General features: G+C 43.7%; 3 protein-coding genes across 7 annotated transcripts in view; all 3 read right to left on the reverse strand.

The window, feature by feature from the left end:
• The window catches only part of LOC132968389 (1-phosphatidylinositol 4,5-bisphosphate phosphodiesterase gamma-1-like), a 30,890-nt gene extending 23,066 nt beyond the window's left edge, over window positions 1–7,824 (reverse strand). For all 4 annotated transcript variants that reach the window (XM_061034204.1, XM_061034201.1, XM_061034203.1 and 1 more), the window contains exon 1: window positions 7,115–7,824. In XM_061034204.1, coding sequence (XP_060890187.1) covers window positions 7,115–7,385 — 271 coding nt within the window. In that variant the 5' untranslated portion in view covers window positions 7,386–7,824. The remainder of the gene's footprint in view (window positions 1–7,114) is intronic.
• Window positions 7,825–9,685: 1,861 nt separating this feature from the next.
• Window positions 9,686–19,616, reverse strand: naprt (nicotinate phosphoribosyltransferase). Of its 2 annotated transcripts, none has more exons than XM_061034206.1 (13): window positions 19,237–19,616; window positions 16,971–17,098; window positions 16,796–16,878; window positions 15,937–16,067; window positions 15,678–15,793; window positions 15,136–15,332; window positions 14,143–14,280; window positions 13,921–14,005; window positions 13,594–13,674; window positions 13,402–13,504; window positions 12,494–12,651; window positions 11,239–11,346; window positions 9,686–11,096 (listed from the first exon to the last, which is right to left on the reverse strand). In XM_061034206.1, the coding sequence occupies exons 1-13, from the start codon at window positions 19,481–19,483 to the stop codon at window positions 11,010–11,012; spliced, it is 1,662 nt and encodes a 553-aa protein (XP_060890189.1). In that variant the 5' UTR covers window positions 19,484–19,616; the 3' UTR covers window positions 9,686–11,009. The 2 variants fall into 2 exon arrangements, with proteins under 2 accessions (XP_060890189.1, XP_060890188.1); XM_061034205.1 differs by having other exon boundaries at window positions 14,143–14,283; window positions 19,237–19,614.
• A 373-nt stretch (window positions 19,617–19,989) lies between these two features.
• On the reverse strand, window positions 19,990–23,587 carry c3h8orf82 (chromosome 3 C8orf82 homolog). Its single transcript, XM_061034209.1, has 4 exons — window positions 23,261–23,587; window positions 22,773–22,821; window positions 21,382–21,863; window positions 19,990–20,732 (listed from the first exon to the last, which is right to left on the reverse strand). Exons 1-3 carry the CDS (start codon window positions 23,423–23,425, stop codon window positions 21,400–21,402), a joined length of 678 nt encoding a protein of 225 aa, XP_060890192.1. The 5' UTR covers window positions 23,426–23,587; the 3' UTR covers window positions 19,990–20,732; window positions 21,382–21,399.
• Window positions 23,588–24,028: the final 441 nt, after the last annotated feature.

The following is a 24,028-nucleotide window of genomic DNA, read 5'->3' on the forward strand; positions in this document are numbered from 1 at the left end:
GGCTTTACATGAATTAGAGGCGGTTTAACTTTAAGGACCTGTACAGGTTTACATTTATAGTCTGTAGGAGTATTCAAAGTAAAGTATAGTAAAGTATAAAGTTTTATACCTTAAGGTCAGGACAGTGGTTGCTCTTAAAATGAATCAGCGATACCATGTGATGCATTTGTAATCAAAGTGAAGAGCTAAAAGTGGAGAAGGAATTTAGCAAACGATTGCTGATTTAATTATTACAACATAAGAGCAACATTGGATGGAGAAAGGGATGGATGGAGGAATGGGTGGAGGATTGAATGGGTGGATAGAGGAATGGATGGCTGGATGGCTGGATGAACTTTCTTGGCAGCAATCTCATACAGCAGCATTTCTATTATCTGCTCACATATTATTAAAATATTTCCGTAGCTATGTGCCTACAAAAATATATCTGTGCTAAATGAAAAGACTAGAAAAGTAGCTAAAAGATAGGGGGTAGATGTAAATAAAAATTGTTGGTCAGTAAATGAATAAAAGACAGTTTAAGTGTGATGACTGAATAATTAAATAATTAATCTACAGTGACTGAATACTTCACTACATGGGGTTAAACATGGAGTTAAAATCCTGCCATGCACAACTTGCTCAAACGTTTGCAACACGAGTTATTCTAAAATTAGATGTTTTCTTTCTTACAGCCAAGTTACACCACACTGTGGTTTACTCAAATGCTCCTTATTGGAGCGAACCACCCTTAATGTCTCAGGCATGTCACGTCTCATTTGGGGTCCATGTTTTGAGCTTCCTGCAGAAGATGCTGGAGTTTTTGTTTTCCTGCAACCAGCCAGTCCTTCAATCAGAGACAGGAAGGGAGACACTCCCTGATAACCCCGCACTTCCTGTGCCTCAGGGTTTAATACCTACACTGTTTTCCAAAGCACTCATCTCAAAGACAAACACTGAGTCCAAGTGTGTGTGTGTGTGTGTGTGTGTGTGTGTGTGTGGGTGTGTGTGTGTGTGTGTGTGTGTGTGTGTTAGGGGAGAAACTTAATTTCAAAACAAACATTAGAAAAAAAAGGTATCATGCAACCAAAACAAAGGAAGGAAAGGCAGGAGAGACGGGGGAGGTGAGGGGAGGCAGAGTGAAGGGGTCATTTAGATAAATAGGAGCTAAATTTCTGAGAACAAAAAGCATCAGATGGATGACCTCGAAACCCAAAAAGAAAGTGAAAGAAAACAGACGGAGAAAGTGAAGCTGGGGGGGTCAGGGAAAAAGTGAAAAAGGAGAAGCATGTGAAGATGGGTGCGTGGGGTGGGGGGGGTGGGGGGGGGGGGGGGGGAGGAGATCGGGAAAGGACAGCTGGAGGAGGGAAAAGGAGACGAGAGGCAGGAGGAGGAGGAGGAGGAGGAGGAGGGAAAAGGAGGAGGAGGAGGAGGAGGGAAAAGGAGACGAGAGGCAGGAGGAGGAGGGAAAAGAGCGGGTAGCTGAGAGATAGAGCGGTGGGAGATAAAGTGAAGGGGAGACCCGCTGAGTTCCTGGAATGTGCGGGTTGGTTTGTCCAGTGGGAGGTTGTTTGTAGAGGGCCGTTTGTGGCTTATGAAAGCGTATGTGTTTGTGTGAAAGGAGAGGTTTTCATCAGTGTGTGGGATTCTGGAGATCTGGTCTGATTGAGCGGTGTAGGAGTTCTCCGTGGTTTTCCGTGCACGCTCAGACTCAGCTTGGATTAGCACATGCGGTTTATGATTATGGATAAATAATTGACAAGGCACCCTGAGCAAGAAACAACTCCTACATGTGTGCAGCGGCCATTAGTCACTCAGCCGTCGTAGAATGACTGGGGGGGGGGGGGTGGGGGGGGGAGAGGAGACTGTACTGGGGCTAGAGCTTCAACCTTAAAGAAATATGTCTATGAAAGGACACAAGGAAATGAAGAAAACATCTGCACATGTCTTTAACAACTGCTAAAGTGTGCTGCAAATATAGAAACACTTAAACAATTCAGAACTTAATCCACAGACAGAAAACCAGGTAAAAAATCAAGGAGCTTCCTGCAAACACGAAAACAGCTTGCACATGTGCAAATAAAAAGCACTGGAATAACAGATACAGGCTGCTACTACAAAAGTCGCACTGCGAGGCATTGCAGTTCAACAGAGCGGCTACCGGGACAAGGGTAGTATATAAGGGTAGTAAATAATAAATAAAGTGTCAGGTGTTTACTATCTTTTGCGGAACAGAAACTTTAAGGACTATAACCACGAGAAAGGTTCTGATGCTAACGAGAAGATATTGCATGCACAGAAATTACGCACGAGAAAGTTTCTTGTGATCACTAGAAAGTATTGCATGCACCAGAGTTTGTCCCACTGAGTGTTTCTTCCATCCTGTTTCATCGGATGAACTACTGGTAAAGTTGTCTTTTGTTCTTTTCAGTGAGCTGGATATACTTTATTATGAGATCAGACATTTCTGCATGAGAATGGCTTAGTTTCTCGTGCGCATCAAAGAGTTTTTTTTTTTCATTCTTTGTCCACAATAAAAACAACAAACCTTCTAAAAACCTTTTTTTTTTTTTTCCTTTCTGTATAACTATCACAACTTATTTATGAATTTATTTTCCTCTTACCATCAAATTTAATCTTTTTTTTATTACTATTATTATTATTGTCTTTAGCCACCATTTCATTATGACCTATTTATTGATTTATTTCCTCTCCCCCCCTTATATTCATATCATATTCATCATCATAAATTCTCATCACAGCCACTCTCATTTTTCATGCATTTCTTTTTATTTTATTTATTTATTTTCTCTTTCTCTTTCCCCAATCCAGATGATTGTCGTCTCCCCTGTCTCCTACATACTTTTGTTCTTGTCATATCCCTCACTTGTCTTGTATTGTTCTGCATCACCTAATAAAAAAGGAAAATTAATTAATTAATTAAAAAAATAAAAAATAAATAATAAAAAAAATAAAAACGTGCAGCAAAGTTAAAAAAACGCTACAGGTACAGAAATGCAAAATCGCCATTCAAACACAAGAATTGTCTGCAGCTACTTCAACTCTGAAAAAACAGATTGAAGCCTTGTTCACGCTTAAAGGGAACTCCTGAGATTTTCAATTTAAGCTGCATGTGTGAAAGCAAACAGCTGGATTTTTCACTCTGACTTTATCCGGAGATTCTCCTGCCGGCCCTCCTAGTATATTTTCCACATGAAGTCCGAATGAGCAGATGAGAGAACACAGCAGGTTATAATCAGGAGAATTCACCTGGAGCACGTGGGAGGGGGTGGTGACGTTTATTCCCTGTGATCGCTGCATGACCGTTGTGATCCAAGCAGGTGATTAAACTGCTGCATTTTGAATGGATATGATGAATGCATTTCTCAACTACATGGTTTTAGGTGTTGTCCAGTGGTTCTCTGTCTTTCCTTTTTGCATATATGTTTTTTGAGATACAGCAAAGAGAATCAACTTCAGCCACCAGACTCCTCAGTAAACCTATTTCCATCTCTTTGTGGAGGAGATTTTCCTTTTTTCTTTTTTTTTACTGCAAGCTACCATAAAGCCGGAGAGTTAGAATAACACATGGCAGACAGAAGGAAACCCTATCGTGCCAGTTGTGAATGCCATAAGTTCTCCTGGTGCTAACAGACACTGTAACAAATCCTCCCCCAGGCCACAAAATCCAGGACGCAGACAATAACCTCCACACCCAGACAGGCTGAGCTGTGCTCCAACAGGCCGCTGCTTCAGGTGAAACACTTTGACTCACCTATCTATACAAAAGCCAGTCAGCCAGTCAGTCAGTCAGTCAGTCAGTCAGTCAGTCAGTCAGACAGACAGAGAGCCAGTCAGCCAGTCAGTCAGTCAGTCAGGCAGGCAGTCAGTCAGCCAGCCAGTCAGTCAGTCAGTCAGTCAGTCAGTCAGTCAGTCAAACAGTCAGCCAGCCAGCCAGCCAGCCAGTCAGTCAGTCAGTCAATCAGTCAGTCGGCCAGTCAGTCAGTCAGTCAGTCAGTCAGTCAGTCAGTCAGTCAGTCAGTCAGCTAGCCAGTCAGTCAGTCAGTCAGTCAGTCAGTCAGTCAGTCAGTCAGCTAGCCAGTCAGTCAGTCAGTCAGTCGGCCAGTCAGTCAGTCAGTCAGTCAGCCAGCCAGCCAGTCAGACAGACAGTCAGTCAGTCAGACAGACAGTCAGTCAGTCAGTCAGTCAGACAGACAGTCAGTCAGTCAGTCAGACAGTCAGTCAGTCAGTCAGTCAGTCGTTCAGCCCTTCAGTGATGTACACCATGCAGTGACTCTCTTTCTTACACCTCTAGTTGAAAGAGGGATAAAAGCCCTTGTTCACCTTCATGGTGAGACGAGACCCCTCAGTCATCACCCACTGTGGGTTCAATTCCACAATGACAACCTGCTATGTGCCTGTATCAGTCAGTCAGTCAGTCAGTCAGTCAGTCAGTCAGTCAGTCAGTCATCACCCACTGTGGGCTCCATTCCACAATGACAACCTGCTATGTATCAAAGTGTTTATAGTGGATGTTACTTTGCAACACTCGTCCCTAGAAGCGCTTTGTGTAAATAAAAGATTCAAACAGTTCAAACAGAATGTGTAAACTCGGCACAGAAAAACACAATGAGACATTTAGCTGTGATAGAGCTACAAACAATTCAACATGAGTGCAGACTGTTGCTGAAGTAACCAGGTGTTGAAGCTCATGTTTACTCATATTCATTTTCATGTTTATATATTTTGCATTCTTTGGTTATGAATCCCAATTATATAGGTGCGTATGAAATTGTTTATTATTCTCTGCCGACTGACATGATTGTCTGACATCTGAATGAGTAATCTGAAGGTGTGGCAGAGCCCTTTAATTTAGCTCAGGTGTGGAGACTGGATGTGATTTTTCAACCGCACCGCACCGCTATAAACTTTACGCACAGTTTCGGAGACCTTTTGTTTGAAGTTAGAGTTAAGGAATGTATGTGCTGCTCTAAATAAATGGCTCATCGTGATCAAAATCAGAGTGCGCGTTGTCTTACTGACCGCTCTTAACACCGGGGTTTGGTGGCTCTTTTAAAAGTGGTGATGTTTGCAGTAAGCTTCAGGTGATCAGGTAGAAAATCTCCTTTCACAGAGAAATCTGTTTGAGCAAAATGAAACTTGAAGCTGCTCTGCTGCAGCCCTGTCCTCTCTTAATACACAGGTGTGTTTGTATTTGGTTCTCGTTGGTCTATCACATCGGAGTTTTACTTCCTCTCTGGAGCAGACGGTTGGACGCAGCTCTGATCACAGAATCAAACCGTACTGATGGTCTGCTGAGCTGTGACGCTCTGCTACACGTGCTGCACAGTGTGAGAGCAACATAATCACTGAAGCCACAGCCTACTCTACTGGAAGAACTAAATCTAAATCAGCCCACGCATTTTTTTCCGCATTCTGTGACCTGAAGAGGTTAAAAAAACGCTCATACAGATTTATCAGTAATAGGTTTATGTTGGCCAACAGATTTACTGATCGTGTTCTCGTTGAAGTTGGAGAATTCAGTAGAAAGTTATTTTAGAGCTATTTTTAACACAAACATTTCTAAACTTGGGTCACCAGATATTTCTTTAACATCTCCGTGTGGTTACACGACTTAACCATACAGCAGACGATCTAATGATGATAACACAGTTACTGAGATGGACACACACACACACACACACACACACACACACACACACACACACACACACACACACACACACACACACAGAAGAAGAAAAAGAAAGTGTCCCTGGTGTTGACTTTCTGTATTTGTCAGCATGTTGTCAGAAACTTCAGACTCAGCTGTCATTTCAGAATCTTCTGACACAGAATATCTGACCCGCACTCAATCTGAGTTTATTTTTCCTCACTTTCTCTTTTGTCTGAAGTATCCTGAGATCAGTAACAGCCTGTTTGTGTCTCTGTTTCTTTGCAGTCAATCGATGTATTTGTGTTCCTTGTGTAACCTTGTAGTACATTCCTGCTCTTTATTGCACTGCTTTTAACTTGTTTTGCATCGTATTGTATTGGGTTTTTTTTTGCACTCTTTTTTTGTCTGTGGTTGTTGCTGCGTCTTTTAGATTCCTTAGTGTGTCTGCAGCAGTCCCTTTATATCCGTGCGCAGTGATTTTGTGTCTCTGATGTTGACTTGTATTAGCGGTTGCTGTTTTGCATCCCTGTGTAGTAGTTGTGTCACATCCAGGTTTGTTAATGTCTCTTTTTTGGGGGGGAATCTTTCGGTTTCTCACGATTCGATTCGATTTCGATTCTTGGGATAACAATTCGATTCAAAAACGATTCTTGATTCACGATTCATGAGTCTATTTGTGAATTAGTAAATACTTACAGCATCTACTCCAGTCATCTGTGAGACTGGCTGAATTTCTTGCTGTGCTCCATTTGAAATTCTACTGAGCTAAAGACCTTTCCTTAGCTCTTAGCAGGGAGTGACTGATTAGCCAAAAAAAAATATTTTTGGAAGTTGTGAATCTATTTAAAATCTCAGAAGATAAGAATCTCGATTTTTACATAAATCAATTTCTTTCCCCCGCCTCTACTTTTTGAGGTTGCTTTTGTCAGTCTGCTGAGGGTCAATCCGGGTCTTCCAGAAGTTTCTTTTTGGTCATTGGATTTTCTTTTAATGATTGTCTTGGGTCTTCTCGTGGCACTTTTACAACTACTTCTAGTCATTTTGCCATAAAGCAGAATTGTCAAGTTCAAAAGGGTAACCTAGGTACTTATTTCACTTTGCAAATTAAAGAGACAGTCAAAAGTTTCTGTCAAATGCTTCCTGCCACCACAGATCCACTGTCAATCCTCTGCACAGACAGTAATGAAATACTTAGAAACATACCATGCAAACACAAATTATACAAAGCTATATTACGCAACTGACATATGCTGCTGTTCTGATTGAAAACGTTGTATTAAAGTTGGTGTATTTCAGTATGTTGTAGCCTCAGTTTGATATGCAGCTGTTGCAGATTTTAGTTGGTTCGCTGACCCTCAGATTCAAAGATCAGGATTTCCCTATCTCTAAATAGAAATGTGATCTGTGTGTTTAGAGCACTGTGCATGTATGCCCACTCAGATATCGGTCTGAACTCACCCTCTCCTTCTATCTTGTCCGGGTTTCGGCTCCACACTATCTGTCGCATGTCCTGCCTGATCTGGAAGGTTCTCCTCTCGGGCTTCTGAGACTTCTTCTGATAGAAGACGGTCATCACCGTCCCCATCTCCAGGCTGTGGAGGATGCGGGGACCGGCCTCTGTCCAGTCCAGCAACCTGGAGGCTGTGACAGGACCAGCAGCCCCCAAGGCACCACCAGTGGCGTCTTCGGCACAGCCATTGATGCAGCCACTGAACCTGGCTGCACACATCTTCACTGCATAGCTACGAGGAGGACGCCGTGAGGGAATCTGTCCTGCTTTCTGGGTTTGTCTGCTTGTCGTGTTGTCACTTACTGAACGCGCCAGTAATCCAGCCTGTCCAAAGTTGAGGAAATCCTAAACCGTGCCACTCTTGGCAAGTTAAGGTTTTAAGTGCCAGTATGATCAAACCGAATCCACATCAAAACACGAGCTAGAAGACACCTCTCAGAGCTGAAACACCGAAAGATCTGAGATGTGGATTATCCTCTGGTCCTCCGGAGGGGGAGTGGATCCCTGTGTTATCCTTTCCAGATGCTTCTGGCAGCACACCATGCGAAATCCACCCGGAGTGAGCTCTCATCACCGCTGGACTCAGGTTTCCACCCTCCTGCTAGTCCACGACAGCAAAGGCAACCCGGCTCGGACGACTCCGCGAGCTTTTTGGAGAAGTGTGAAAACGGCTAAAGACGCCGGGTTATGTAATGACAAGTCGGGACTAATAGTACCCGGAGGTGGGCGCAGCAGGGTGGCGGAGAAGAGGGCAGGTAGTCTGTGGCGGATTCACGGAGACGGTGGAGCACGGAGAACCGGCGAGAACTGTGTGCGCTCCCATCCGCCGAAAGCGTTCTGCTCTCCGGTCACACACTCCTCCTCCCTCTCCTCCTCCTCCTCCTCCTCCCCGAGCACATTACACCACTAACAGGATACATTATAATCCGTACAGAGGCGTGCGGGGTTGTGGTGGAGACTGCCCCAGTTTCTCCTCACAGCTCCTCGCCCCGGATCTCCCCGGTCTCCCTCCCTCTCTCTCCCTCTCTCTCTCTCTCTCTCTCTCTCTCTCTCTGTGCCTGCGCGTCACCCCTCAGCTCCAACGCCAGAGGTCTTGAGAGGAAATTAAGGCTAGCAGACCGGAAAAGCTTGATAAGATTTTTTTTTCTTCCTCTCTGACTTGAAGTATCTGAGGGAGGATGAGGAGGGTGGAGAGAGAGAGAGAGAGAGAGAGAGAGAGAGAGAGAGAGGTAGCAGCAGAGGAGAGAGGCAGACAAGGAGAGGAGGCGGAGAGCAGAGCGACCTCCGCGGGTCTCCAGGAGAGCTGCAGCTGACGAGAGGAGGTGAGATTTGTTTTTTTCCTCTTTCTCCAAAGCAGAAACAGAAACTGACCTTTAACTCTGCGGGTGATGATTCGGGTCCAGAGGTCAAGTGGGGTTCAGGTAGCAGAGGTCACTGGCATGTCACCTGCAGCAGTAAATCCTTCATTCAAAGCAGCAGGGATTTACTGCTGCTTTGTTTCTTCCTCTCCTGGAAGGATTTGTTTTTTGTTAGTTTCTTGACAAAAAACAAAACTTTTAAAGTTATGTGAGTGAGTGAGTATTCTTTATTCAGCCATCAAAGCCTATAATACAATCAATAAACATTTTAAACAATATAGACTATAGGGCCCGACTGATATGAGATTTTTGGGGCCGATATTGAAATTTGAGAGAGAAAAAAATCCAAAACCGATACATCTGCGGATATCTTTCTTATATCTATCTTCAGTCTGTAGAGAGAGATATAGGCTAGATAACACATTTATTGCGTTAATGCTCAATGCTTGTTTTGTGCACAAGCAGAACTTCACGTCTGCTCGGAGGCTATGAAATGGAAAACACATCAGCTGAAGGCTCAGAGTGTGAGATTCACCTCCAGGGCCGACCGCCTCAGAGAGATACCGATGACATCACAGCCCCTCCGCGTCTAATCGGCTCCATATGTGCGCCTTACTACAACCACCACCGCTACCACTGGTCAGCAGGCAGCCAATCAGACGCAGAGGAAGCACTTCACACATGTCCTGCAGCAGGAAAGTAGAGGCAAGGGGAGAGAGGAGAAATATACTTTCTCATGTCACTGTTTAGTCTAAATATAAAATATCACACACAGGAGAACTTTGCACTGCCAGGTAGGCGTTTGTAATATGAAATATGTCCCGTGAAGGAGCCCTTTAATTACACTAAATGAACCTGGAACAGCAATAAACTAGTAATACAGCACATCATGTGACACCAGTGTGGGAGTTGGGGATAGACGTATTCAAAGACACTGATATTTATTTGTGGAAAAGAAGGTCACACCTGGTGAATGAATAGTGGCAGCAATGATTCATATTACTGATCAATTATTACTCAAAGGTCTACTTAGTAATAAGCAAGTAATAATTTAGCATTTGTCAAAGGGAGTGCTTTCCATTTGCTCGTGACGTCTGTCAGACGTTATAAAGACACAAAAAAGCCAAAAAATAAACCTTTAAAAGAAAAAAACACTAACAGTCTAATTAACATGTTTATTAAATTTTATTTGGAAAAAATCGCTCTCCAATTTCAAGAGTCACCTTTTCCTGTCAACAGTGGTGTTAACCTTTTGTTTACAGCATTTACAATCATGACGTTCTTATGGTTAGATTGTTGTTAGTATACATTAGAGTATTAAAGGTCACATAACCTCCTCCTCTTCAACCAGTGTAAATACATCTCAGAGCTCCCTAAAACATGTGTGAAGTGTCTTGTTCTAAATCCACTTTGATCCTGTATTTGATCACGCCTATAAACTCCTCTATTTCAGCCCTGCTCAGAACAGGCTGTTTCTGTGTCTGTACCTTTAAATGTAAATGAGCTGTGTCTGACCACGCCCCCTCTCTGGAAGGCCTTGGGTGTACTCGGTCTTTCTCGCTCCATGTCCTATTGTTTACGGTGAGACGGCAGACACAGAGGGCAGAACAAACACCTAGCTGTGGGAGTGTCACCCACCTGGGGGAGGGGCTACTGCCCTTTGTGATGTCATGAAGGGAAAATCTCCAAACGGCCTGTTTGAGCACACATTTTCTGAAAAGTGGGGCAGGCAAAAGACGGAGAGGATGGACTTTTCTCATCATTGGGGGGTTTGTAGACTGACTAGGGACACATGTTAGTGTTAGAGGAACATGGTGAAGTGTATTCTGCACAATATGTGACCCTTAAAACTACAGTTACAGATAATTAGCGGTTTAAAATTCTGTTGTGTTTTCAGCCAATCTTGTTTTTTCTCAATCACTCAAAACAAACAAAAGTAGAGAAAACAAATAAGGTTGGTTCCATTTAATAACTTCTTTAGATTTCCACATCGTTGATATAGCGAGCGTGACTGACTGTTCATCAGTTTAAAATGTTGGGCAGTGTCTTTTGTCGAGCCATCAAAAACCAGAGTTTCCAGCAGAATGAAGTCCATGATGATGAGGTTAGGAAAAGGTGTTTTCTCTTGAGTGACCCCACTGGGTTCCTTGTAGATTTCTGTGTTTTTAAACCCTCTTCATGTATGGACATTAGCTCTGAACACAAGATACAGGATGGTGGGACGGACACTGTTAACACTGTTATCACATTTCATTTCTTTATTGTATGCTGTTTTTTTTTTTTTTTTTTTTTTTTAATCCATCGCTGTTTTTAAAATGTTGATTGTTGTACAGTGTCCTTGCGTGTCTTGAAAGGCGCTTATAAATAAAATGTATTATTATTATTATTATTATTATTATCACTACAAACTACAAACAGACTTTGTGTTTGAGGCACTTTGGAAAAGGTTCAAGTTAAAAAGAGAAACAGCTTTGTAGAATGATGTTTAGTTGGCTAAGAGAAAGTTGCTGTTGTTGGTACTTCCTCTTCGAATCTCTGTGACCAGGTTGTGTAGCTGCTTTGATAGCGCCACCTGTTGGGAAAGAAGAGACAAATAAAATCTCACATAACGTTACAAAAGTGCAGCTGCTGTAATGAAGCTGTATGGAGTTCGGGTTTTTTGTTTTTTTGTTTTTTTAGGATGCAGGTTTTGTGCTTGTGTGAGTGAAACTCACTGTGTAAGAGTCGGGCTTCTGCAGCTTCTTGTGTCGAGGGTGCAGAGTCTGGAGGGAGCTCTGGACCTTTGCTCTAGTTTCTGCAGCACTGCACGGAGGGTGTGTGACCTAGAAAGGGAGGGAGCCACATTAGGAAATGTTAAACTCCCACAATATTGTCTTGATTTGAAGAGTGCAATGCCTTAAAGTGAACCCTTTTCACACATACGGAAATCTCCTGAAAAACTCCCGAGATTTGGCTACCCGGAGGGGCTTTAGGCTATGTGTGAACGCAAACAGCCGCATTTTTCGCGCAGACATTACCCGGAGTTTCTTCGGCCAGACCTCAAGTATTTTATCCGCAGAAAGTCAGAGTGAGCTGATGTGAGAACGCAGCAGCATATACTCCGGAGATTTAAATTCGAGCCAATGGGACCCGAGTGACGTTTATATACAGTGACTGCCTAAAGTGTCTGCACGTGACCACTACGATCTCCGTGCACGTAATTAAACGGCTGCATTATGTTTTCTGTTCGTCAGTATGTTGTTCTCCTCTCTTTTGTGGACGTTGTCATTCCATTGGATTACACATAGCATTGATATGAAGGCAAATATTCTCATTATAACGTCGTGTAGTGGACTCTGTTGCTTCGGCAGTCTCATCAAGTGTTATTCTTAATGATTTGTTAGGCTCCATGAAAGGTTTGTTTTGGCTAAAATTCAAATAAAAGTTGTCATTAAGTACTTTAGATCATGCTCACTGGATACACTTCGCTTACAAATGCAATCCAGTGCCTTCGAGATGCCCTCTTATACCCTCCAAAAAGCAAAGAAACCCTGTCACATTATATCTCTCAACAAGATGCAGCTCTTCAAATGTGCATATTTACTACATTACTACACAATACCATCAAAACACTCCCACAAAAAACCCTTGAAGCTGCTGTTTTCAGATGTTGTTATAGGTATAAAACTAGAGAAAGAGAGACTCTGAATACAAATGAAGACTTAATGCACATGTTCTCCCCATGAAAACCAAATGACTCCTCAAGTGTCTCATTTATCAGGTCCAGAAGATGTACACTTTATCAAGACTTGACGTCTATTTCTAGACTTTCTCTAGATCGCTCTCTCTAGACTTTTTAGACTCTGTTTGGATGTTAAACCACATTTATGGTTGTGATGGATCAAGAAGGCATATATAATGGATGGATGATGCCAAGGAAAAGGTGTCAAAATGAGTCTTTATGTTTGAATAGTCATGATCCATCCTCACCTGTCCCTTTGAGTACGCCTCCTGACGCAGACACGTGACCTGAGCTGGAGTGACTGAGACGGAGGACTTATCACAGGCCAGAGGGTAACAGCTCAGAGGAACTCCAGCCTCTGGAGGAGACTCCACAGCCAGACTCACCAGGTCCAGGAACGGATGGCCTGTAGGGAAGAAAAGAAAAACATGTTTTACATTCCTTAACTTTTTCTCTCAAAAGCCTCCTGTGGACAAGTGTTGAGAATTAGCAAGTGTGCTAAAACACTTGAACAACACATCCGCTTCGTCCAATGTGATTGTGATCCAGCCATCCATTTTCCTCGTATATCCGAGGTTGGGTCGCTGTGACAGCAGGTGCAGTAAGTCAACCCGGACTTTCCTCTCCCCAGCAAATTTTTTCCAGCTCCTCCTTGGGGATCCCAAGTGTTCCCAGGCCAGACGGGATATAAAATCCCTCCAGCATATTCTGGGTCTGCACCGGGGTCGCCTCCCAATTTGGCATGCCTGGAAAACCTCCAAAGGGAGGCGTCCAGGAGGCATCCTTAACAGATGCCCAAACCACCTCAACTGGCTCCTTTCAATGTGAAGGAGCAGCGGCTCTACTCCGAGCTCCTCACCCTCTCTCTCAGGCTGAGCCCAGACACCCTCTGGAGGAAACTCATTTCGGCCTCTTGTATCCGCGATCTTATTCTTGTGATTGTGACGTCCATGGCGAATGAAAAAAAAAAATCTATCTATCTCCCTTTGTTTGGCATGTCGCTAGCACAACAACCTGCAAGGATAGTGACAACATTGCATCTCCTCCTTTTGATCCAGCCCAAGTCACTTCTGGTTCCAAAAAAAAAAACACAGCAAAGCAAGAACAATTTGTGCGTTGACCTGGTTTGCAGCAGGGGATAAAGATGGATTCTCACCCTCAGCGTCTATGAGCCTGTAGACAGATTTCCTCCCTGGGACGGTGCTTTTCTCTGGGTCCTCGCTGATCTTCATCCTGGGATTCCCCCTCACCTCCACCAGCTGTGTCACAGAGACAAATGTTCTCCATGAAAATGTTGAAAAATAACTGGTAGAAGACATAAGTTTGAGATCTGCATTGAACACTTCACCTTATACACACATCCCAGTGAGGGCTGTTTGGTGCAGGTGACTAAATGTGTTCCAACACCGACCACGCTGATCTCATTCTCCTGAAATGATCACATACAGAATATTCAGAGGTAAACGCTTTGAGGGCACACAACATCGACCAAGAGTAGAGCTGTCTATTGAAAGAGTCTTAAATTTAGATTTGATACAAGTCAAGATCAAACTAGATCCATACCTGTTTAAATTAGTCATTTTTTAAAAACCGTGGGTACATCTTGATACTATCGTTCATTAAATTGGTTGCCGCTTGGTTTATCCAAACTATTGGTCATGTTCAGTGAATTCACCTTCTTATTGAGCTCAGCCATGCTTTCCTCTGAGATGTTATTGGTCCCAACGATGGTGAGTGAATCAAAGGCGGGGATTGAGAAACTGCAAAGATGAAGAAAAAAAAGATTCAGAGTGAACAAATATACAATCAGTCGTCATGAGGAGTATGATATATTCTCATTGTACAGTTTTAATGTCAAAGTGATGCACACACACACACAGCATGGCACCTCACTCACTGCTCGCTGCAGAGTCTGAAGACACGACGGACATCCACCGACTGCCTGCAGAGGTCGCCGCTGTCCAGACGAACGCCGACAGGCTGGTAGCCCAGCTCACACAGAGCCAAGGCCACGGCACAGAAGTTCAACAGACCACTGCTGAGATGAGACACAGACACCGGGATGAGTCAGTAGATCACCTACTAAATGATGATTCTCAAGTATTTTACAAATGATTCTAAACAGATGAATTATTGAAAACATTTTAGACAACAAAGTACTTTGTTTTTCTCTGTAACAAAACATTGCAGAGAGCTGTCTCCCCCCGCCCCCTCCTCTAGAGTTGATGCTCACGCAGGTCACCATGTGGTGGACACTGAAGCTTCAGTGTTTAGCCAGCTCTGCATCGGTCTGTAAACCTTTCTGGGTTCTAACCTCTCTCCATTTTTCAAAAAGCATCTCCAATATTGATCCTAGTTTGAGCACGTTTCTGCTCATGGAGCTTATTAGAAACATGCAGAGGCTTTTTAGGTCGGTACAATCACTTCTATCTGAACCAGTTCTCTTGCCCGCTTCCATTGCTGCAACACCTGTTGGTTTGACCTGATAACTGCTCTCATATCTGGAAAACCGAGGGGCGTCCAAAACGGCCGTGTTGGGGGTGATTTTAAACTGCCTACCTTCTCTGGTCCAAACAAATCCAGAGCATTCAGGACCAGAATCTAAAGTTAGAAGGAGGACATACTGGCTGCTGCATTGTTGTCAGAGAAGCCAGCACTTCAACATAGCATGTTTCCTTAATGTCTGATCATATAGTAAGCTCACTTTATCATTTCAGTCACTAAATATCTTACAGATTGGACCTTTAAATGACCTATAATACAACCAATGCAGAAAAAGGATTCTACAGAAATTCAACCTTTTTATTGTGATATTTTCTAGAAGACCTCATCCTTTTTCTTGGTTTAGCTCTACCTTAAAGCAGCCACGTGTCATCACATCAATATTTACCAGCCGACACTGTAGCTGTCGATCACAGGGAGGAAGTTCTGAGGGTAGGCGATGGCGTAGGACAAAAACGCAGCCAACTCGCCCTCACGGATCTTCCCAGGCTGCGCTTCCAGAAGCTCGCACACACGACTCAACCAGCCCTTCGTCAGTGAGATGATGTCCACCGGATCGGGATCCCCGTTCACTGCCACAAGAGTCTGAGCAGAAACATACAGACATGTGACTGTGATTTCATCTCAGTTTTTTCAGTATAAAAGATCTGATCAGAGGAGACAGGAACAGGAACTCTTTCAAAATGACAGTAAAGTTTTCTATCACTGTGGTCCTTCGCGCTGTCAAATCCACTGTTAACAACAAGCCTCCTGACTTTTCTCTCAAGTCTGTCCCAAACTTTGGTACACTTGGCACCCCAACCAGAAGGGTAGCAAAAAGCAGGACGGTCCGGATCAGTTATTTTGGTTCCTTCCCAACTTTTGACGGTGAAAACGTCTGTGTACAGAACAGATCCGGACCGCTTGGTGGAAACGGGGTTGTTTACTCACTTGTGGCCAGACCTCCTCCAGGGAGGTGAAAGAGGTGACATATGAGTGCGCCATGGTCCCTGCAACAGGGATCCCAAACAGGAAACCAGCCTGAACGTTACTGGTTAGATCAAACCCTGCAGGACAGATGATCAGAGTCAGTCTTTTTGTCGACATTATTAGATCAGCTGGTTTCATTATTTATAAATGTGCAAAAAAAACCTGAAAGGAATGAAGTGAAAAGCTCAACAGGAATATTTGAGGGACAGACAGAATTCACCTCCGATGTATGTGTACCGTGAGGCGGTCAGACCTCCATCTGGTCCCTGAGCCCTCCTGAGGCCCATCTCAAGCAGCTTCCTCTCGGGGCCGGCTGCCAGGCGGAAGCGGGCTGCGTTACTGCACACCAGACTGAAGAGAGAGAGAGAGAGATAGAGAGATAGAGAGAAGAAGGCAGGACAAGAAACAGACAGCTGTATGTCTTTTTTACCAGAACCAAACTTTTATACAGGGTTATAAATGCAAAGCTCCGGCTGGCTGAGTTTGACACCAATGTGAAATAGAACTTTTACATGGCTGCACCAGTTTCTCCTCAATTTTACAAAACTTTGATGACCTTGAAAGTAGCTGGAGAGCTGCATGTGTTGATCTCTTCTACTGAAAAAGTTTACAACCATTGTACCTAAAAGTTAAAATGACACACTCGTCCCTGCAATGGAGACACAGAGATCTTCTAAAGGTTCATTAATCCTGCTGATTTACTGCTCTGGTGTTGAAAGATGTACAGTATGGTGGAGACTCCCTCTGCTGGGGTGGACTAGTACCTACTTTGGACAAGTATAAATTAGTCCCACCTGTGTATGTTTTGAGCGTCTGCTCGAAACTATTTTGGAGGGCTGTTCTTATTTTTGTTCTTCTTCTAAATGTTCCTCATCCTTGGGGAAACATTCTTGCAGTGTTAAAGTGGCTACAGTGAAGACCATCAACCAATTTTTATTTGCATAGCGCCAAATCTTATCTCAAGACATTTTTCTCAAAGAGCAGGTCTAGACTGTATTGTTGACAAAGACCCAGCAGAAACCTCGAGCAGAACCAGACTCATGTTTTTTTTGCCTACATGTGTTTGTGTGGGTCGTTACCTGGCGTAGTTCACCAGACACAGTAAACTGGTCTCCAGCAGCTGAACCACAGCCAGCGGTCCCGACACCTCCATCAGAGGCACCTGCAGACATATGACACATGTAGCACAGGTTAGTCCTCCTGACCCCTCGGGTATGTGACCTTTGACCTCCACCCTGACGCCCCTCTGCTCACCCTGGCGAACACCACAGTGCCCTCCGGGACAGAGCGGAGAGTGACAGCCGAGCAGTCCAGCTCCCGCAGGAACTTGAAGAATGCGGGGTCTGTCACCGGGGGCAGCACGGAGCGCAGGAACTCAACATCTGGATTGGGGGGGGGGAACAAAATAAAACAACAGCTGAAACAATGTCAGCGAGAGCAACGGCAGAGGGCATCCTTCATGCTACACACACATGTGGTCTTACACAAGCAGCACATGTCCATGTGTCCCCTCCCCTCACATGTTCTGTCACCACACACACACACACACACGCTTACTAAATGAGACAGAGCTAAATCTAATAAACCCCATGTGCTGCTCATCTGATGCAGTGGCTACAAACAGACTTCAGAGATGTGAAATGTAGACTTTTAGTTTGTGACTCTCTGATCGCAGCGTCGCACAGAAACTCAACATTTTGCTGTTTAGACTTTAAACTACTTTTAAACTTTGCCCTACTGATGGTAGCCTATTTAGATATTACAGACAAGGAAAACGTGCTGATTCATCCATCCATTATCTGTACCGCTTTTCCCAATCAGGGTTGCTGGACCGATCCCAGCTGTAATTGGGCGAGAGGCGGGGTACACCCTGGACTGTTCATCAGTCAATCAAAGGGCAGACACATAGAGACAGACAACCAGCCAAACTCACAGTCACACCGGGCACTTGCATGCATGTCTTTGGACTTTGGGAGGAAGCCAGAGTACCCGGAGAGAATGCACATGGGAGAACATGCAAACTCCACACAGAGAGGCTCCTGTCCAACTGGGATTTGAACCAGGAACCTCCTCACTGTGAGGCTACAGGTTTCCGTTAAGTGCTTTTCTTTCTATGTCGTTTAAAAGATAAAAATCAAAGTTATGTTCCTCAGTGATATACTCCCAAGACTTTACATGCAGGTAATACGAGCAGTAACTGAAACATGAATCATTGTACTGTACCGCATGTAAAGCTGTTAAAATTAGCTCCCGCTCCACCAGTCAGCCAATCACTTCATACATTCAACCGTCGTATAATATCGGAGACGCTGCCATGTCTTTACAAGTTACTCAGATGTGAAGCACAGTATTATAACAGTTCTATTTCACAGAAAACAATGCATCAATGGCACCTGATTCTACATTAATGAATCGGTCATAACATGAGATTAGAATGACGTTTACTAGACAGCAGGGCTTCTACTTGCAGAGGTGTGTCCAGCGGGGTGGAATGGGGCCCCCCTTTAAAATCGTATTGGCCACCCCAGGTGTCACCCCAAAAAATGCCCAAACCACGATCAGCTGTTTGCCGTGTCAGAGGCGGGACTTGTGTTAAAATGAACTATTCAGGTTGTGTTACTAACATGTCAGCGTAGCACGTTTCCTTTTGTGAGTACCTTCAATTCAGGGACGCTGGAAGTCGATGTTTCAGTTGGGGGTGCTTAGAGAAGTGTTACAGTTATTCTCTCTGCTGCACAAATGTTGTGAGTTTACGTCTTTAAACGCACAGTATGTAAATTCCTCCACCAGGGCGTTCTCAATCAAAACAATAACAAAAGATGATGTGGAGGCTGAAAGGGAAATATGGGAGGTGTCTATTATACACCCCTGCTGATATGGTATGTTGCCATCTCTTGTGTTATTTTCTTTTTTAAATGCCACCCCTGCATAAGTCAGTGCCCCAGATGGGCCACCCCAGTAGAAAAAAGTATGGACACGCCCCTTTCTCCTTGTAACGTGCCCCTGTAATATCTTTTTCAAACATGTGTAAAAAGCTTCTTGTTTATAGCTCCCATAGGTCATGTTTTTTAAAAACCACTCGGTAAAGTAAAACATCTGATGTTGTTTCTTTAGATACATTTTGGTGTGACTCTGTATTACCTGCGTCACACTGAATGAGCGCCTGCAGCTATTTGCACTCAAAAAAAGTTTTAATTAACTTTCTTGACAGGCATGTGCGCCATGTTTCCAAATGTCCTGTTCCTGACTACACACAAGAGATTACAGATCACTCTTGTGTGCTAAAGTTCACAGCTAAACGTCAGGCTTCACTGAAATACTTTCTCTCATTGAGACCCTCACACGGTCACGAATTGCGCAACCACACTGGTATGCGTAAAAGGAGTTGGGAGGGGAAGGGACGCAAAGTCATGCTGACCTGATAATAATAATAAAACACAGTCATTCATTAAATCTGTTGACATGCTGATTTGTAAATAATAATAAAAAAGACGCATAAAGTTTGTGATTCCTTCCTCACCTTCGTCTGTGAATCTGAAGCTGCGCAGGAACAGCATGCAGTCGTGCAGCCCGGCGAACAGCGAGAAGCCGCCGCCGAACGGGTTGTCCCTGAAGAAAAGCTCGAACACGGCGGGCTCCTGGTGCCGGCCGGCCCGCCAGTACGCGTACGCCATGGTGAACTGGTACAGGTCCGTGAGCAGCGGAGGGACCCGCTCCCGGACAGACCGCTCCATAGCCCCGCATGTGTTGCTGCTCGGCGCTGCCATGTTATTCAAGCGCTGGTTCCAGGTTCACTGATGCCGAGATCTCTGGGACTTGCAGTTCTCTGAAGTCCCCGCTGGCTCCTTCACCTACAGAAGGCAACAACAACAGAGCAGGGGGACTCTACGAATACGCTACGCAGACAGGCAGGCAGGCAGGGCAAGACACGACGAGCTGAAAACATCCTGCACTTCCAGTTTCAGAGGGCACGATCAAATAGTTTATCAGGTGACATTTAAATTAATTTAGAGCTACAATAATTTTCAGATACTGTTACCTTCTCCAGAGGAAGTCGCCCTGTGATGTCCTGAAAGAGGATCAATGGTACAGAAGTGTTCAAAACGTAACTGTGTGAAAGGCACAGATAAAGCATGTCACTTTAAATCACAGCAACCAGTCGAATCGTTTCCAGAAGTTTATCACTCAACCTTTTCTGCAAGATGACCACAACACCATGCAAATGATGGGACAAGAAATTATACACAGCTTCAAATATAAATACTTAAAGGGGAATATTAAATGCACTTTTTATTTGCATATCAGCACATGACATGGACATGGGTAACACCTGCAGGAGGTCAAGTTTAACCATTTCTTGTCCAAAACTCCAGCACAAACAAGAGAAAGATAATCATCTACAATGTCCAGTTTTATTCAATGAGGCTCTCACTGTGAACAATAAGTCGTAGCTTCTCAGATATTTCTCATGAGTTTGTTTTGTTTCAATAAAACACATTTAAACTGCAAAGAAACTCTTCTTGTGTTGTTAGGTTCAAATATTTTTTCTCTAAATATTATTCCATGAACTTATTTAAGTGTGTAGTTCCAATGTGAGCACACCAGTATACATATTCTCCATATTTAGTTATGATAGGGGCGGCTGTAGCTCAGTGGGTCTTCAAAGCGTGTCCACCCTGTCACCCAAATATGGTCACTTCCTCTTCAAAAAAAAAAAGGATGCAGAACTCAGGGGTTGAGAAGGTAGGTTCAAAAAGCAATTGGTAACATCACGGTGGCTACAGGAAGGCTGTGGCTCAGTAGTAGAGTCGGTCGTCTCTTAACTGGAAGGTCGGGGGTTCGATCCCCAGTTCCTGCAGCTACATGTCCGATGTATCCTTTGGCAAGACACTTAACCCCAAGTTTCTCCCGTTGCTTCATCAGTGGCGTATGAATGTGTGTGAATGGATGAGTTACTTCTGATGGACACTTTACAAAGCAGCCTCTACCATCAGTGTGTGGATGCGTTGGTGTGACCTGCGGCGTAAAAGCACTTTGAGTATTCAGAAGACTAGAAAAGAAAGCTCAAGTCCATTTAGCATTCAAGTAGCACAGCTCAAAAAAATTAGCAAAAAGAGACATGATTTAAAAATATATTAGTATTTATATATTAAGTTTGTATGACTCAACGTGCCAACTTATCACTCGCCGCTTTTTTCTGCTAAAGCTGCCATCGTTACCTTCATATGTTCAGGATGAGGATGTTAAGATTCAGCATGCATGTGATCTTAAACATGAACACACAGCGCCTCAGAGTCTGAACACCTGCAGGCTCGCCAGCATTGAGGTCATGCTGATGAATATAAAAAGGTATAGATTTGATTCAATGGAAAGAAAAGAAACCCATCTACAGCATGTTTATCTTTTAGACTTGTGTCCTTATCTTTGCTTTCTTCTGCCGACCTCTCCGAGACCAAAATTAAAATGACAATCCAGAGAATCTAAAGAGAAATGATGAGGATCACATGTAGATGTTGCTTTGTTGTTTAAAGTGTCTTAAAGAAGATTGGAAACATCTACAGTAGCCAGTGAAACTGAACACCCTGGACCTTTGGGACAGGCTTTAAACAGCAACAATCATGATGTCACTGTTGAGTCTTCATCTTTTCCTCAGTTCTAAATTCACCTCAGAGCAGGTCTGTCATTATCCCAGCTCTCCTTGTTCTCCATCTGCAGTGGGGAGACTTGCTGCGAGCTCATTGCTCAGCTCGTGCTTCTGTCCTCCCCACAGGAAGTGAGTGGGCTGTTCTGATTGGCCCTGCTTTGAGTCATAAACAAAAAACGGGCTGAGCTCAATGGCCAGCGCCGACCTGACCAGACCGACGCCCCCTCCACGCTCCAAACAGGGGTGGTAAAGTCGCCCGCTCGCAGGATGCATGTAAAGAGCTTCAGGGCGGAACGGCGCGGTCAGCTTCTCCGCCCCGCCGCAGTACGAGAGCAGCTCCTGGTCGGGACTCTGCAGGAGGTGTGTGAAAACCACGGGACGGTCGTCACAGCGCAAGAAGTTCCTCTCCCTGCCGCACAGGGACAGGAAGGGAAAGTCCTCCTCGTAACGACCGCTCCCATTGGAACGCAGCCGACTGAAGAAGAATACCAGGAACTTTTTATCTGGTGAGAATAAGAAGGGATGATAAAATGTTAAAACACATTTATCATGTTGTGGAAAACGTGCACGATCACTAGTCAGAACCTACTTTGGGAAACATTACCACAATATCGTATGATCGGGGGAAAAAAAAAAACCTTTGTCCCCTTGGCTTCTGAAGCTCTCACCAAACTCGCACGTTGACTTTTATTTTGGTTGCTATGGTTACTGTTTATGTCTTCCTCCTTGTATTTACATGTATCCAAAGGCCAACTGTGCAAAGCTGTGACGACAAATTACCCCCTGGGGGACAATAAAGAATTGTATTATTATATTGTATTATTTATCCTGAGAATCTGTCTCTTCTCTGTTTATTTCTCATCATCAACAAATTCCCAACAAAAAAAAGTCCAGTCTTTACGATGTCGTGATTATTTGTAGGATATCCCAAGAAATTCACAAATTAATTTATATTTTATCGTAATAAAACAAAGCTGACTTGATGTTTTGAAATATTAAATTAATAAACATACGCAATGAAATGGGACTAAAGGTCAATGTTAGAACCAACATGGCGGTTTATATTTTGCCATTATATTTTCCTGTCTGTGTGTGTGTTTGTGTGTGTTTAAAGCCAATATTCCAGGTGATAACAGACAGTTGACTGAAAGAGAGCAAACAGTTTTTCAGCCTGTTGGAGTTAAAGTGATCTTGTGTTTATTATTTTGTTTGTGGACGCACTGGGATGTTGTTTTTGCTGTTAAATGAACAGATTGTCTCTTCTGGCTCTTTCATGAGCTGGAGGTTATTTTAGTTCCAGGTAAAGATTCTTGATCCGGGCAGAGTTAAGAGTTGTTACATGCTTACATTTCTAGTGTTCAATAATCACGTCGTGTTGCGTTGTGTGTTTGTGTGTTGTGTTGTGTTTTTACCTTTGAAGCAGGTGACAAAGTTCTTCACTTTAGTGTCATCGAGGAAAAGCTGAAAGTGAGGCGCACACCAACATGTCATGTCAGGAGGGTATTTGAATTCTTATCCAAATATGAAACAAATAACAAAGGTGAACATGAAAAACAGGCAGAAAATAAATATTTATAACTAAGAGTGGAAAGAAGTAACCTGCAGAAGAAAATGTCAGACACTAAGTGATTTAATAAACATGTCTGAAAAGGAGTGTGAAGAAGTGAAAACGTATTAAAGCCCACCCACTCTCCATTAAAGATCGATTCAGCTTGCTTTCTTTTAAAAAATATAATTATTAATTAAGATTATTATATCATGTGAAAATAAAAGTTTATATATTTAGCTTAATAAAAATTTATGTTACAATACAATTTATGTTATAAAATATGATTTTTAAAATATGAATGTATGAAAATATAACTTTAGATTACACACATTTCAGATGAAATGCCCTCACCTGTCCCTGGTGGTCGATGTAGTAGAAGTATTCCCGGATCCGTGGCTCTGGGCTCTGGCCCTGGATGTATGAAGCGGTGGTTCTGGACGCGGTGTAGCCGGAGGGCAGGCAGCGCAGAGCGGTCACAGCTCTGCAGCTGAGAGCCGCGGTCCGGAGAAACAACATGGCCGAGCAGCGGCACGGAGAACAATGTTCCTGAATAAAGACTGGAACAGAAGGACAGACTAGTGTGTAGCGGGGAGCCTCTACCGTAATACAAAACTACTAACCGGACAGTAACTTTGGGCTCATGTTATTTGTTTACATCAGGGAAGGAACCGGAAGAAGTTGACAGTTGCAGCGCCGTCGGGTTTAAGTGCTGCCGCCTGGTGGACACTGACGGTATGATTCACAACACTGACATTACAAAAACATGACAGTAGGCCTACAACAATTCAATAAACTGCATAAAAGGTCTGAGTGTTCCTCTGTTTGCATTCCAGAAAATCATCACCATTAATGAGGAAGTTTCAATATATACTGAAATTTATTTTGGGGAGATTTTGAAATACTCTATTAATCCCTGAAGGAAATTCTGTTTTACACTCTGTTATGGAGAGACATGCTTCTCACACACATGCACAAACAGGACCTGTGGACATGCATTAATGGAGAGATGTCAGAGTGGGGATGCTACACAGGGAGCGGACCATAGCAGTTGTGGGTTCGGTGCCATAGTTTCAATACAGAACATGAAACTGATGTGCTGCACAGAGATGTTAATTTCAT

Source organism: Labrus mixtus, chromosome 3, assembly GCF_963584025.1.
Source record: "Labrus mixtus chromosome 3, fLabMix1.1, whole genome shotgun sequence".
In the NCBI taxonomy this organism is placed as follows: domain Eukaryota; kingdom Metazoa; phylum Chordata; class Actinopteri; order Labriformes; family Labridae; genus Labrus; species Labrus mixtus.

Bases quoted from the DNA above. Each gene is read 5' to 3' on its own strand.
- naprt (XM_061034205.1), bottom strand. From the start codon at position 19,483: ATGGCAGCGCCGAGCAGCAACACATGCGGGGCTATGGAGCGGTCTGTC. The intron at 15,333-15,677 runs GTGAGTAAACAA...GTTTCTGCTCAG, and splicing joins TGGAGGAGGTCTGGCCACAA to ACTCTTGTGGCAGTGAACGG. The intron at 14,284-15,135 runs GTAAATATTGAT...GTCTCATCTCAG, and splicing joins GACAGCTACAGTGTCGGCTG to CAGTGGTCTGTTGAACTTCT.
- c3h8orf82 (XM_061034209.1), bottom strand. From the start codon at position 23,425: ATGTTGTTTCTCCGGACCGCGGCTCTCAGCTGCAGAGCTGTGACCGCT. The intron at 22,822-23,260 runs GTGAGGGCATTT...CCTCACTTTCAG, and splicing joins ACATCGACCACCAGGGACAG to CTTTTCCTCGATGACACTAA. The intron at 21,864-22,772 runs GTAAAAACACAA...TATTCTCACCAG, and splicing joins CTTTGTCACCTGCTTCAAAG to ATAAAAAGTTCCTGGTATTC.